Source organism: Rhipicephalus sanguineus, chromosome 3, assembly GCF_013339695.2.
Source record: "Rhipicephalus sanguineus isolate Rsan-2018 chromosome 3, BIME_Rsan_1.4, whole genome shotgun sequence".
NCBI lineage: Eukaryota > Metazoa > Arthropoda > Arachnida > Ixodida > Ixodidae > Rhipicephalus > Rhipicephalus sanguineus.
The window spans coordinates 68671819-68686156 of NC_051178.1; the positions used below are offsets into that span (position 1 = coordinate 68671819).

At 48.1% G+C, this 14338-nt stretch overlaps 1 protein-coding gene across 1 annotated transcript in view; it reads left to right on the forward strand.

The window, feature by feature from the left end:
- LOC119385540 (uncharacterized) overlaps window positions 1–14338 on the forward strand; it is an 88510-nt gene that overhangs the window by 26645 nt on the left and 47527 nt on the right. Inside the window, exons 5-6 of the mRNA XM_037652960.2 lie at window positions 2118–2399; window positions 8864–9145. Coding sequence (XP_037508888.1) covers window positions 2118–2399; window positions 8864–9145 — 564 coding nt within the window. The remainder of the gene's footprint in view (window positions 1–2117; window positions 2400–8863; window positions 9146–14338) is intronic.

A 14338-nucleotide genomic window follows, 5' to 3' on the forward strand; every position in this document is an offset into this window, starting at 1 on the left:
GTTACACAGGGCAACCCTTAGTACGATAACTCTTCTGCCAAAGCACACGAAGAAGGAGAGCCTGCTCAAGGAAGTACTGATACCACCAATACGGGACGTTGTAAGTGAAGCACAATTGTGAACGCGATGCCGACGGTAAAACATACCACATGAAAAGTAGGTCATGGCATAAGAAAACCGAGCCCACGCGATGCCAGTGGCTGAAGAAGCGCTCACAACGCCACCACGGGAAGTGCCGCGAGGTAAACGCAAGACACAACGTCATTTCGTTAGGCGAAATATGAAAGCCAGATGACTAGTTGAGAAGAGACTGGAACAGAGCAGACGTCAGAACACCGTTGACATCTACACTGACGCCACAATAAGAGATGAAAGAGCCAGCATGGTCTGGGTTAGCAAATCTGCATCACAACACAATGGCCATCACACGTGTCAGCTTCCCGGGGGCACTCGCTCTTGGCGCGCTTTCTCTTTCGCTCAGCAGCGGACCCTTTCCCTGCATTTCACCCATCACGAAGCGGTGGTAATGAAGGGACTACGTAAAACAACAATACAATAAATGTTTGATGTTTAATATATACACGGTGTTTCACACATTTTATATGATGTACTGGGCGAATTTCACAGAAGAGTTTCAAGGTTTACCGATGATTCCCTCCGGAGCTTCGCCCCACTCATCATCATTCACCCCGTGGATATGCTGTGTTTTAGGATGGTGTTGCTTTGAGCGGATGCACTTAACGACGCTGATCGCACTGATGGGGCATATACGCTTGCGCTTAAAAAAAATGCACTAGTATCTGGGCGTTTGCAACGAAGGTGCTTTGCTGGTTAGCTGTCTCTTTTCTAATAAAGAGGCTAGGTTCACCGCATACAGCACTGCTGATTCATGCTGAAATTGCAGCACGACGCAATGACACGTACACAATGACATAATTAGTAGGACTTGACGCTGTTTATTATTTAAAAGTAACACATATCAGCCCCAGCAATCGACGTACGGCAAGTACAGAACGCGCCAGGTAATATAGAAACATGAACAGGTAACAAAAGTTCAAGCGCTATTCAAGAAGGCAAGTTCTTTGCCACTGACTGTAACGAATGCCTCAATAATATAGACTCATCTACGAACTCTTTGTTCACGGAATGCGGGAGTTATTTCGCGCGTTAATTATTTGTTATCTGAAAATAGAGCAAAGCTGTCACAGTAGAAAAGTATCCAAAGGACACTGTTGCCGTGGTTAGGTGCCATGGAATAATTTGTTTATCGAGGGAATGCAACTATTCCTTGAGGCGTATGGTAAAACTGCAATCAGTTTATGCTATGTATAGATTCCCACAAGTTAAAGACATCATATACAGTGCACCAGTACAGCACTTTGTGATTTGTTTTTAAAAGCACCGAATGTGTTTTTTTCCCGAAACATTTCGGCCAAAGTGTAGAAGAGCTGTCGCATCCTATTTTTGCAGCATTCGCATGTATTTTTTCTCTGAAAAAATTATTACACGTTCTGTACATGTCAAGTGCAAATAGGTAGGGCCTCTGTGTCCTCACTTTTCAGAAATATACGTTTTCTAGCTAAGTCATTGTTTGTCACCTTCACAATGTCGTTGTCTTTTAGATGCGTTGCGATTGCAACGTGAATATTCCCTAAGTTACCCAATATTCCGTTCAAGAGCGTCGCTGACCTGTCTAGACAAACATGAGGCCCTGTCACGCTCCAAATTCCACTTAGGTCAAAAACCCTGCCAACCACCTACTACATGTCTAAATAAAGAAGTCTCTTGTTATTGTATTGCTTGACGCAACTCACAAACTAGGGCACGAAATATTGAATTAACATAAGTTCAATGAATCACTCTCGAAAAACCAGAGTAGTTATCTTTGACTGCCATTATTTGTTTGGGCTATAGAAGGTCCGCTAACGCGTCATATGTGCAAGTGTGATTTCCGAAACAATTTGTATGAGTTATAGCTCATGGCTTTACAGGGCAATGTTTTGCTTTTTAGCAAATTCACAGGTTCTGTACAAATAAGATGAAAAAGCATAAGCCACAGTTACACGTGAATTGGGTGCAGCGTCTCTCATGAGCATTTGTGGGTTTCACCCTTGCAGACTGCGACAAAGGCGAGCCCCACAGCCAAGGCAAAAGACCAGGTGCAAACGCGAAGCTCTTCGCATGAGCAACAACCGAGCATTGGTCTGCCCGGAGCGGCGCGTGGGTTTGAGTCGCCGAATCCCAAGGGCGATGGCGCGCGAACCCTTACTGACTCTGGCGAACGAAACGACAGAAGCAACAAGAAAAGTCCTAGCCGCGGTTCTTCTGTGCGCAGTAAAGTGTCTTCGGCCACATCGTCGACCACAACATCGCATCCGTCTAGCGGCGAGTTGCAGAAGGTAGGTCCACTTAACTCAATCCGCATATATCCAATGTATGAAAAGTGTTATTACGTAGGTAATTGAACAAGGCCATAATATAATAATAAAAAGGATTAATGCCGGTTCCACGCCTGTGAAAACTGAGTAAACAGCAGGGCTGGCAAGCAAGGTCGCCACCTGGCGAAAGCACATTGAGTGCCTTTCTCATCATTCTTCATGTTCTTTTTCGTTTTTCTTTCTTTTATCTTGCTTTCTTTAACTCTTTCTACATCTCCTCTTTGTTTCTTTCCTCTTTCTTTCTTACCTTCTTTCTTTATTGCCATCTCTCATCATTTCCGTCCTCCTTACCCTCACTTCTGTTTCCCACCCCTCAATATGCTACTGGCCTCGAGATCGAAGAGAGTCCGCACCTAGCGGCGAGCGAACGAAACCCCGTACTGTGGATGGGTGCTTGTGTGGTCTGCGAGCCACGACTTGTTCGCATGTGTATGAACGTCATGCACGTCGTTAGAGGGCAGTTTACGCAGTTGTGTTAGCGCAGTCTCAAATGTACGTACGTATGCCTGCACAATATGTACAAGCATTTCGCCTTTTGCAGCTAATACGTACTCTAATTAGTAAGCGTATGCACATATGCACATATGCACAGCGTATGCACAGTAAGCGTATGCACATATCGGTATGGAGCTATAGTGTAATCATCGTACCTTCCATTCGGGTAAAAAATTTCACAGTGGGTGCCACTTTCTCGTGCAACGCCAAAGATCATGGTATAACCTTTGTGGTACCTGAAATAGTTAACATACACCCGGACACCAACGTTACTAGAACAAACTCAGTTTAAAAGCTCCGCCGGAGAGCCGGTCCGCGTGGCGGTCGTGAGAACTAGTGGCGCTGCAGTCACGTCTAGCTCCCGCGGCTGGCGCTTGTTGCGATCGGCGCCGCCGATGTACGAGCGCACGTGGGTTGCAGCGTCGTCTGCGCTTTGTTAGCTCGTCATTTTTGCGACTATTCTTGACCAGGCTTAGCGTATTGTACGAAGACACGTGCATGATGTACGAAGCGTAACGAGGGGGAACAGATTCACAGTGCGGCATGCCGACTTGCTTTGCGCCGGGCTGCAAGAGCGGCTACCGCAACGATGACTCCGCTTCACGACACTTCTTCGGACCTCCAAAAGACCCTACGCCATTCAAGCTTTGCATCGCAAAGATAGAAAGCTTACTGCGAAATGTAAGGTCTGTGACGTTCATTTTTAGAGTGACGACATTGTAAAGCACTATCGTCGTGTCGTTGCGGGACAAGAAGTTTTGATCCCACGTGGAAAGTGGAAACGCGCGCCTGGTGCCGTGCCGCGCTTGTTCCCAGCACTTCCACCCCACATTTCAAAGCTAAAATGTTCGGTGTTTAGGTGCAAATCCCCCCCCAAAACGCATGGCGTCCCGCGAGAGCCCAGTGCCCAGGGGCGTAGGCAGAAATTTTTTTCGGGGGGGGGGGGGCACCTCCTTGATCTGTAGTGGGGACGAGCAGGCAGATGTGGTCGAGTGTCATTTTCTGCTCTGTATGCTATGGCAAAAAAAAATTTCGGGGGGGGGGCACGGGCCCGGTGTGCCCTAACGTGGCTACGCCCCTGCCAGTGCCCAGTTTGGAGGAGCCGCCAGGAATAAAACAGCAAGGACTGAGAGTTGCATCACACTGACATTCGATCAGTTGTCAGCTGTCGCTATGCCTTCAAAGCAGTGGATTTTCGAGAGATTTTACGACGAGGTATTGAACAAGATGTACGGAATATTTTACACTCGCGGGCTCGGGAACGGGCTGCTGAGCGCGAAAATGTGGCACGGTACACATAGAAAAGACGAGGACCAGCACTGGTCCTCGTCTTTTCTATGTGTACCGTGTAAAATTTTTTGCGTTGAGCAGTTTATTAATTTAATACCAGCTAGCCCAATCCACACTTTGCTTCGGGAACGGAGACTTACTTGTGCAAAAGATGATTGTAGTTGGCGAGCAGTTTAACTGCGGAGTGAACGGCTACAGCACGAAACGCAAACGGCTGTCGTACAGTGTAAGAAGTGCTGCGGGCACGGAATATCTGCTCAGTGAAGTTGGAAAACTGAAGTTCAATACTGACGACTCTTCTAGCGAAAGAGTACGCGCGAACAACTGCTCGGTGCTCACATCACGGCCGATCTGTTCGAATTGTTTAAGGCACCGTAGAAGGATGCGACGTAGAAAGATGAGACACCGAAAATACAACTATCCACTGAAAAAATTGCTCAGAGACGACATCTATTCGACGTAATAGCACACTGAGATTTCATTTACCGAGTTCTCGTAAAATTTTCCGATTCTAGGTCAGTATCCCTTTAACCGTCGCGAAAACGTATCTTGTAAACATTGCAAAGCATTGGTAATGTTTTGGATAAAGTTTTTTTCAATAAATTGTAGACAACATGAGTACTGTTTTTCTAGAACGTTTTTGTATCTGGAGTAAGTACGCTTCTTTGTACACTATAAAGGCTTTTACAAACGTGTTGAGTTGTTCTTGGTCTAGATAAGACGGCAGCGGCTAAAATTGTGGTGGTAGTTATAAAAATTACGCTGAAAACCCTCATTGGCTTAGAAACTCCTATGCTTGGAAGTGCAATGTAGACAGCTCGAATATTGTCACAGGGTCATGACGTCGACGAAGGCAGCAGTCAGCAGGTCCGAGATGAAACTCTTCATTTGGCCGAACTTGTCGCCGGGAAACTGAAAGTCACACTACAGCAATACACTGATAGCGGTGAACAGAGCGTCGACCGTCGATCAACTGACAAGCGGTCAAGCGCGTCGGCTTTTATACAGGCGCTATCGAACTTTCCAGCGATATCGCTGGTGGCGGCGTTATCTCTCGACGAAGCTGGAATATTCGCGTGCGGCGCGCAATCTTACCAAAACGATCTACTACAATCGCGAAGCTTCTCGAACACTGCTTCGCGGACAGCGTCGAGCGTTACCGTCCTTGCTGGTCAAACCCGAATACATCAAAATAAAACGAGAAGTCGGCGTGGCCATATAGACCGAACATCGATTCTTAGCCAATAAATGAACAACGCACGCGGGCCAATGCGTACAGACGACCTTATGCATATCCACCTAAGTATCCACCTAACTAGTACAATAAGAAAATAGTACAATAAGAACTGCGCGGCGGACCGCAGCGTTATGCTGTGGCAGCAGACGACGCGCCGATAGTGGCGCAAGACGGAACTGCAGCGCCGCTAGTTCTTGCGACCGCCGTTCGGACCACCCTCCTCCACTGGCGGAGATGCGGAGCTTTGAAACTGAGTTTGTTCTAGTAACGTTGCCCGGACACAGCATATCCCGAGTCCAGGGCAAAGATGGCATCTGCAAGCACCTAACACTGGTACTCGATATGCAGTCACTCAAAGCGTCGTCACTTGAGGAGAGAAACGCCAAGGTGTGCGCTCTCCAGTAATATGATGAACAAATCCGCAAACAGGGGGTGGATGCTCGAGGCGACGTTTCGACAAGTGGAATTGTGTTCTTCAATGCTGGAACTGGTTCAAGTTTGGAACTAATCGCAAGCTTCCATGTTCCACTTCCTGCCGCTTATTTTCTTTATTTGCCGCTTATTTTCTTATTATTGTTACAAGCCGTGATGAACAAGAAAGAATGCTCCATCCAGGGGCGTAGCCAAGGGGGGGTTGGGGGGTTCAAACCCGCCCCCCCGAAATTTTTCAATTTTGCTTGCGCATATATACATGCACACATACAAACACACGCACGAACATACATAAAGTATGGTTGAACCCCCCCAGAAAAAAATTTCTGGCTACTCCCCTGGCTCCATAGAGGCGATGAACACGATTGCAATAGCGCTCGCGTTGTTGTTGTTGTTGGTGGTGGTGTTCCGCCAGTTGGCTGAAGGACTGCCCGTGTGCGTCCTGTAAATACATTTCGTTCTTTCTTTCTTTATTGCGGATATTCTTACGCCCGTGACAATACGGTAACATACGCATGTACTCATGCCTATACCACACAGTGGTTCAAGGACGCGAGAGGCAGAGTTCTCAGCTTGAGACATGTACGCGGAAAGGCGTTCTGCTTCGCGCTGCACCGAAAGCTGAAACTACCGAGGCGCTCACTGTCGGTGCTCGCTAGAGTCACTGTATATGCTACCTTTAGGTAGCAGAGTAGCGCATAGGTCCGGCTAGCAACCACAGCTATGCGGTGAAGTCGCACTCCATTTTTGCAGGCGACATGCCTACCGCGTCGCCGATAAATATGTCTGGCATGTCGAAGGCCGGCGATAAACATTGGCTGTCGATGACTAGTGTTAATTGAGTGAGCTGCAGCGGCGGCGTCGAGAAATACAGAAATTGGCCCGAGCGTCAGCTTCTCCGCAATGCATGATTGCTAGCGGCGTTTGGAAAACAGATGCGCAACTCTGCTACCTAAAGGTAGCATATACAGTAACTCTAGTGCTCGCTAGCGTCATGAAGTGGCCTCCGAGATTGACCCCGGGAACGCGCTGTTGCTCTGGCCGTTCCATTCGCACGGGGTGAGCGTACTTAGAGCAAGCGGTTGGACAGCAAGAAGAGATTTATTTATAAGACGCTAAGCTTGGGCTAAAGTCACCATGCTGCAGAATGTTAAAGATTTAACAAAAAGATCAAACCACCGCAGGGCTATAGAAGAGCGAAGATCAGCGCGACGGGCTTCGTGTCTTCCCTCTAGCCTGGCCATGATTGCTCACATGGCAAGCGGGGAAGCAGCAGCGCGTTGCCGGAGCTAATCCCGGAGGCCATGGTCATGAGGCTGTACTTCACCGATCTCAAACGCTGACACTGCTCTGCGCGGACCAACGTCACTCTAAAAGGGAGAAGGTGTGAGAGAGATATATAAGGCGCGTTTGGGGAGCCGCAAGTATTAGGGTCGGTGGCACAATGGTTACAGCACTCGGCTCCTATCGTCGCGGACGGAGAGGTCTATATTTGACCGCCAGGTCATCCAAATCAACGAAACTTTTTTTCTTCTGATTTTTCTTTGTCGTTTGTATTTTACTGACGTAAATCCGTGGTGGAAATATGCCAGTAAAGTCTTGGTGGACCCCGGCATAAGAGACTTTCATGTTCACTGAAAAGCATAGTGCACAAAGTTCTGCCCTCTCGCAGACCCTCTGACAGCCGAGAGGTGGCAGCGGTTAAGGGCTTCCTCGCAGTCCTCTTCTTTGTTGAACTCTGCGTCACGTAACGCAGGGCATTGCCAGAGCATACGAGGCAATGGGCGATAGGCCTCTCTGCAGTCCGGACAATGCGGTTCGATGTTGGGCGAGAAATGACTGAACTTGCCCCTCGAAGGGAAATACCCCGTTTGGAGCATCCTGAAGGCCGATGATTGCGGTCAAGTTAGTTTAGGGGGAGGAAGTGGAAAAGCCCTCCAAGAGAGATGATAATGAGTCATGACCTCGAGGAAAGTGAGTAGTAGCGAGTCTCTGTATCTTCCGGCATCCCCGCCTTGGAATCCACCGGGACCGCCGCGGTGAGCGAGACCTCGCGCACGGTCGTGAGCAAATGCATTGGCGTTGGGGACATCGGGATGTACGTTGGTCCCCAGGTGGGCCGGGAAGGAAGCGGCCATCCTCGGATGCGGGGGGCCTGCCGGGGTTCCCACCACAACATTCGCACACGTTGAAGGAATCATGCACACGGTACTTGTACGGCACAATATGACTTCAAATTACTTATAAAAGCACGCATGTGTTTTTCTCCCAAGCATTTCAGCTAAAGCGTAGAAGAGCTGTGGCATCGTATTTTTGCAGCATTCGCATCTGCTTCCCTTTTATGAAAACTTCATTACGAGTCCTGTGGATGTTCAGTATAAATGGATAGAGCTTCGGTGTTCTAATTTTTCAAAAATATACGTTTTCTGTCTAAGTCACTGTTTGCGAACTTCACAATGTCTCCGTCTATTAGATGCGTTGCTATTGCAACATGAATATTTTGTAAATTACCGAATTTTCAGTTCAACAGCATCGCTGACCTGTCTAGACAGACATGAGGCCCTGTCACGCTCCAATTTGCGCTTAAGTAAGAAACCCTGCCAACTACCCACCGCATCTCTTTATAATGACATATTTTATTGTTGTATTGGTTGACGTAACTCACAAGCTAGGTCTCGAAATAATGAATGAACAGGTAAGCTTATTGAAATAAGTGAAGAAAAACCATGGTAGTTATTTTTAATTGTGATTATTTGTTTGGGTTATAGAATTTCCGCTAATGCGTCATGGTTCCAAGTGCGATTTCCGATAGAAGTTGTATGAGTTATAGTTCATGGCTTTACAGGGCAATGCTTTGGTTTTCACGAAATTTGCAAGTTCTGTGCAAATCGGATAAAAAGGCATGAGCCAATGAAGCACGTGAAATGGGTGCAGTGTCTCGCATCACAACTTGTCGGTTTCACCCTTGCAGAGTGTGACAAAGGCGAGCCCCACAGCCAAGGCAAAAGACCAGGTGCAAAAACAAAGCTCTACGCAGGAGCAACAACCGAGCATTGGTCTGCCCGGAGCTGCGCGTGGGTTTTACTCACCGTCACCCAAGGCCGAGGGCGTTCACACCCTTACCGACTCTGGGAAACAAAACGACCGAAGCTACAAGAAAAGTCCTAGCCGCGGTTCTTCTGTGCGCAGTAAAGCGCCTTCGACCACATCATCGATAACGCCACCGCATCCGTCTAGGGGCGAGTTGCTGAAGGTAAGTCCACCTAAATGAACACCTATATTATCCAATGTATGAAAAGTACGATTACGTAGGTAATGGAACAAAACCATAAAATATTTCCTGTTTCTTTTACGCAACATTCTCTATTTGTGATATGAAATGTTGGAGATGTGTTGCCAGATTTTTTTTTTCACATATCGAGGTCTTTTTTCATTACAAATAAAAATTTATGCTAGTTCCACGCTAGTCAAAAGTGATGAAACAGCGGAGCTGGCAAAGTAGTGCCACCAGCAGGCGAATGCAGACTGAGTTCTTTCATCTTTCTGTAACTCTTTCTATATACCCTCCCTGCTCCTTCTCCTGTTCCTCACACTCACCTCTATTTCCCACCCCTTGGTACGCTTTAATGTACATGGACAAGCCATGGTTTAGCCTCTCACCTCATCTTTTTTTCTCCTCCTCACCCTCCCTTCCCTTTCCCACTCACTTGCTATACTATACCATGCATGGGTATGCTATACTACGAGCTGCTTGGCACATACCCGCTTTCTGTGGCGCACCGCCGCGTAGTTTTCTGTCTTCAACACCGGCCCTACCACAAGCCTGAACAGCTCGGCTGTTAAAAGAAACTATGGTTGGAACATAGGCTATTCTTATGAGCTAACGAACCTGGAATAATATGCCAGGAAGACGGAGTCATGTGTCTCTTTCGCGAGAGCCTTGTGCGTCCAACGATCGTGCCTCAGGGGTTTCTTCTCAAACACTAAACGCCGGTGACGTAAAAGCATCGGCAAGCGTCACCTGTGGTATATAGAAGCGCGGGAAGTCTTCGATTCTCTATCCCTGACTGTGCTAGGTTGCCCAAGACGATGCATGCGGAACGTTTATGTACAGCCTCTGGCAGTCTAGAATGAATAATCAAAGAGGCACAAAACGGGTGGCGGTGACGCAAAAGTGACACCGCGAGGCGTTTCATGACAGTGGTGACTCAGCCGAACCGCATATCCCCTTCGCTTTGACACATTTGCAATCAAACGCACTTTGCGTCTCTAACTGCCTCCTAACTCTGAAAGCGCTGCCCGCGCGTGCACTTTGGCACCCTGACACCAAGATGGCTCAAATGATGGCACGAAACGTGATAACTCTCTATAAGTGCTGTCGTAACTATCTTCTTATTAGCATATGGACGGTTTTCAACACAGTAAGCATCATTTGTATTACATGTTACGTGTTTCCCCTAAGTTTCATGCCCTGTTTATGGTATATTTTTTTCACTCGCCAGGCAAGCCGGCGAAAATGACCGTGACATACCATATGCAACCAGTAATGACGCACTGTTTCTTAATTATACACAACGTTAATTAGAACAGACAAGAAAGCGAAGGAACGTATAGGGTATGTTTTAGTAGTAATTGTGATGAAAATATGAAGAAAGTAAAGTGGACGAAAATATAACTTGCCGCCGGCAGAGACCGAACCCTCGATCTTCGAATAACGCATCCGATGCTCTACCACTGAGCTACGGCGGCGGTCATCTTCCCGTCCAATCTATTGGGTGTATATGTGCATTGAAACCTAGGAGTGTTAGTCAGAGCTACTAGCAGCCATGACGGCGAATGTGGAACACACTTTTTCTGCCTGCTGGTGTCACGAAGCACGTGGTCTTTTTACGAGCTGGCAGCTAACCAATAATTCCTCGCATACTACCTGAAGGCATCAAGTTTGCCAGAACGAGACCCTCGCTATAAATCAAGGAAAGAAGACGACTTTTAAGGGCTCGTTTTTTTCTTTGTTAGACACAACATTAATTAGAACAGACAAGAATGCCATAGAAAGTGTAGGGGATGTTTTAGGAGTAATTCTGATGTCATTGTGAAGAAAGTATAGAGAACGAAAAGATTGCCGCCGGTAGGAACCGAATTTCTTGATGTTGCTTTAGTCCAAAATGCTTGCTTTAAAACACGAGAGCTCAGTGGAGCTATCATCAAATAGCACTTAAACTGGACTGGCGGCTGGTCTCGTGGATAAACGTAAACACGGAGGCTAGGGCACATGAAATAAACCATTCTTGAATCGCCCTCAAAAAGTTGTCACGTCTGCGGCTTTTGTGGAGTGTTTGTTTCGTAAGAGCCACACGTTTCTTCAAAATTATTCAAGTTCAAGTACGTGGCTATGCGATGCCATATGAGGTCATTTAGATGCAAAAGTGGCTTCCTGCTTGCTGCATATGTCACATGTTACTCGCCACATCTCTTAAACCTACGCAAAAGTAGTTATTCTAGGCGACATCATCACCAGAGATCACAGTAGACTTACGCCTTCGAAGAGGTGAGGTTTAGTTTTGCCAAACAGGGACGACACTGCGTTCCGTTCGTTTTTTTCTACCGCTGCTTGTTTTGTCAGCTCAGGCTGTGGGCTGTGTAACAACACACTCATATTGTCCATCAAATCATCCGAAAGCATTATAGACAGGAGCGATACGAAGAAATGCGAACGCCCATTGGTACCCTACATTCAGGCGGTTTCCCATTGTCGGGTTTTCTCTTTCCACTAGACCATTTTTACAGCGAAAGCTGTTAAGAAATTATTTCACCGGCCGTTTTTGGCGCCGTAGTTGTCCGCCGCCGCCGGTGTCCGTAACCAGTATCGCTCGAAATAAGAAAAAAAACGAAATAAGAAAAAAATTCCAGGATGGAACGAGGTTCGAACCTGGGCCCTCTGCGTGGGAGCCCAGTATTCAACCTCTGAGCCATGCCGGTGCTTGAAGCTGCTTTGCAAAAAGGTCCTATACAGGCTTCATGTCGGGAAGGAGCCACATTAGCTTATGCAATATAGCGTGGTAGAAGAGTAAAATAAGCACCAAGCGTCGCACAACGCGAATTCTGTAACCAGGCGTCACACAATGCGAATTGCGCAACGAGTAGGTTGTTCATTGCGTCCAACCCATTACAAAGGGCTCTGTCATAATTCTTCATCGTCATCAGGCACAGCATCAACAAAGTGCGCATAATGCCCTACATGCGTTTAGCAGGTACCACGGCTCTCCGTAGAATGACGAAAAATGGCACAGTGCCTGCTGCACTACTTCTCAAAAATTACAATCATTTATAGCGTAGTGGGTTCCTCGCAAGTGCACTTGTATTGGTTGCCAAGGAAGCCCATAAGCCCATGATCCATTTCCTCGGGGTCTCAGTAAAGTTCTTCGCCCCCCACCCCCGTCTCTCTCCCATGTCAACGTATCTTATACAGCATGACGGCAGAGGGAAATAGTGACCCGGCGTCACCCAATGCAAATGACATAACTGGTGGGCCGTTTAAAGCTTCCAACCCATTACAAAGGGCTGAGCCATAATTCTTCATCGTCATCAGTCGTCGCTTCAACAAAGTGCACATATTGCCTTACAGACGTGTAGCTGGTGCCTCGCTTCTCCGCAGAATGACGAATAATGGCTTAGTATAGGTGCTTCCCAACTTCACAAAAATTGTGATTTATGGCGTAGTGGGTACCTTTCTAGTGTACTTGTACGCCGCTCTTTCTGCTTTCGCTGTGACTGTGCTGCGGTTTCAGCGCAGGCCTGGCGTTTTTTCGTTCGCTATTAATCGAACCCAATGACGGTGTTCGGCGCCAAGGCATGCGTTTCGCTTTGTAGGCTGCTTTGCTACGTTGCCCAGCTTGACACTAACGCATCCATCACGACAGGATCAACTGTTTCAGGCTACTACAATCAAATGGCGTAGATGACTTTCCCAAGTGTTCTCGATTTACAAGTTCGCACGCACATGGAAGGATATTGGCACGAGTGTTTTATTTTGATATCACCCGCAAAGACTGTTAGCAATGCTCGGCATAGACCGCGCTACTATGTTTGAGAAGCTTCGCGATTGTTTGAGATTGCTTGACTCGACGGTCGACGCTCTGTTCGCGCTATCAGGTACGGCGTTGTGTTGCTTGTACTTTCAACTTTGAGACTTTCGGCACAAGTTCGCTCATATAAAGAGCTTCGCCTTGAACACGCCGACTGCTGCTTTCTTCAACGTCACGACCACGTGACATCTGGTGGAGGTGCTGTTCGTTCATGTTCCGCACGCCCCCGTCAAGCCGTGAACACAGCCCAAGTCACGAAGAACACATCGACGCCAACCTCGACATGCAAGAAGGCTTACCACCAGAGTACGGGCTTGTTCTCGATAAGACCGGAAGACAAAGGCCGTGACCACGCTGTGGCAGCGATGACAGCCACTGTGTCACCACCCGTGACAGCCGTGCTGCAACAACGCAGTAGCCGCTAGCCTTTCGCGGATCATCATATGAATACCCGGAAATCTGATTCGAAGCGTACGACTGGGTCGCCGTTTTCAATACCTGGAGCAGTAAGGACAGGCTACGGCGTGTCTATTTCGCCTTGGAGGACGCCACTCGAACCTGGTTTGCGAACCAAGAGCGAAGCCTGAGAACGTGGGAGAGGTTTCGCACCATGTTCCTCGCCACATTCACAAGCATCGTCTGCAAAAGAGAGGGCCGAGAGGCTCTGCTCGTAACCTGTGCGCAGCTGCCAAATACACACGCGGCGCTCTCCACGGAAGAGATCACCATACCGTACCGCCACGCAGACCCTGCCATGCCCGAAGAGAAGAATACTTGCCTCCTCATGTAAAAAGTTAAGCAGGAGCCTTCCGTGGAACTGATGCGGGACCCACCGAACAGTGTCCGAGAATTTCTCTCGGAAGTGACGACTACTGAGAAGACGCCACACATGCGCAACTGGCAATACAATCGTCGTTCCAAAGGCTCTGCTCCAAGGGCTCTGTTCTGCCGGCGTGCCTGAGACGATCAGAGCGATCTTGCATGATGAGCATCGAAAATTCCTGCTGTTAAGGCGTTTATTTGACGGTGCTCAGCAGCAATACGCAATGGCGACAGCCAAGGCAAAGCACGGACTCTCAGCGTGAGCGGAGTTCGGACTCTCACGGACTCTCAGCGTGAGCGGCGTTCGGACTCTCACGGACCCTCAGCGTGAGCGGCCGCCCCCTATTTTCTTCTGAGACTTGCGGCAAGTCTGCCGCATGTCTGTACTCAGTCGGAGCTGTCCCGTCATTGTTAAATGTCCTAGGTTATGGCCATGGGGGTTTTTGACGATAATGGCAGGCGAGGACCACTGGCACTGCATTCCAAGAGCTGCTTGGCTCCCATTTTCACCCCCGGAAAGGAGGCGACCAAAGGCAGGA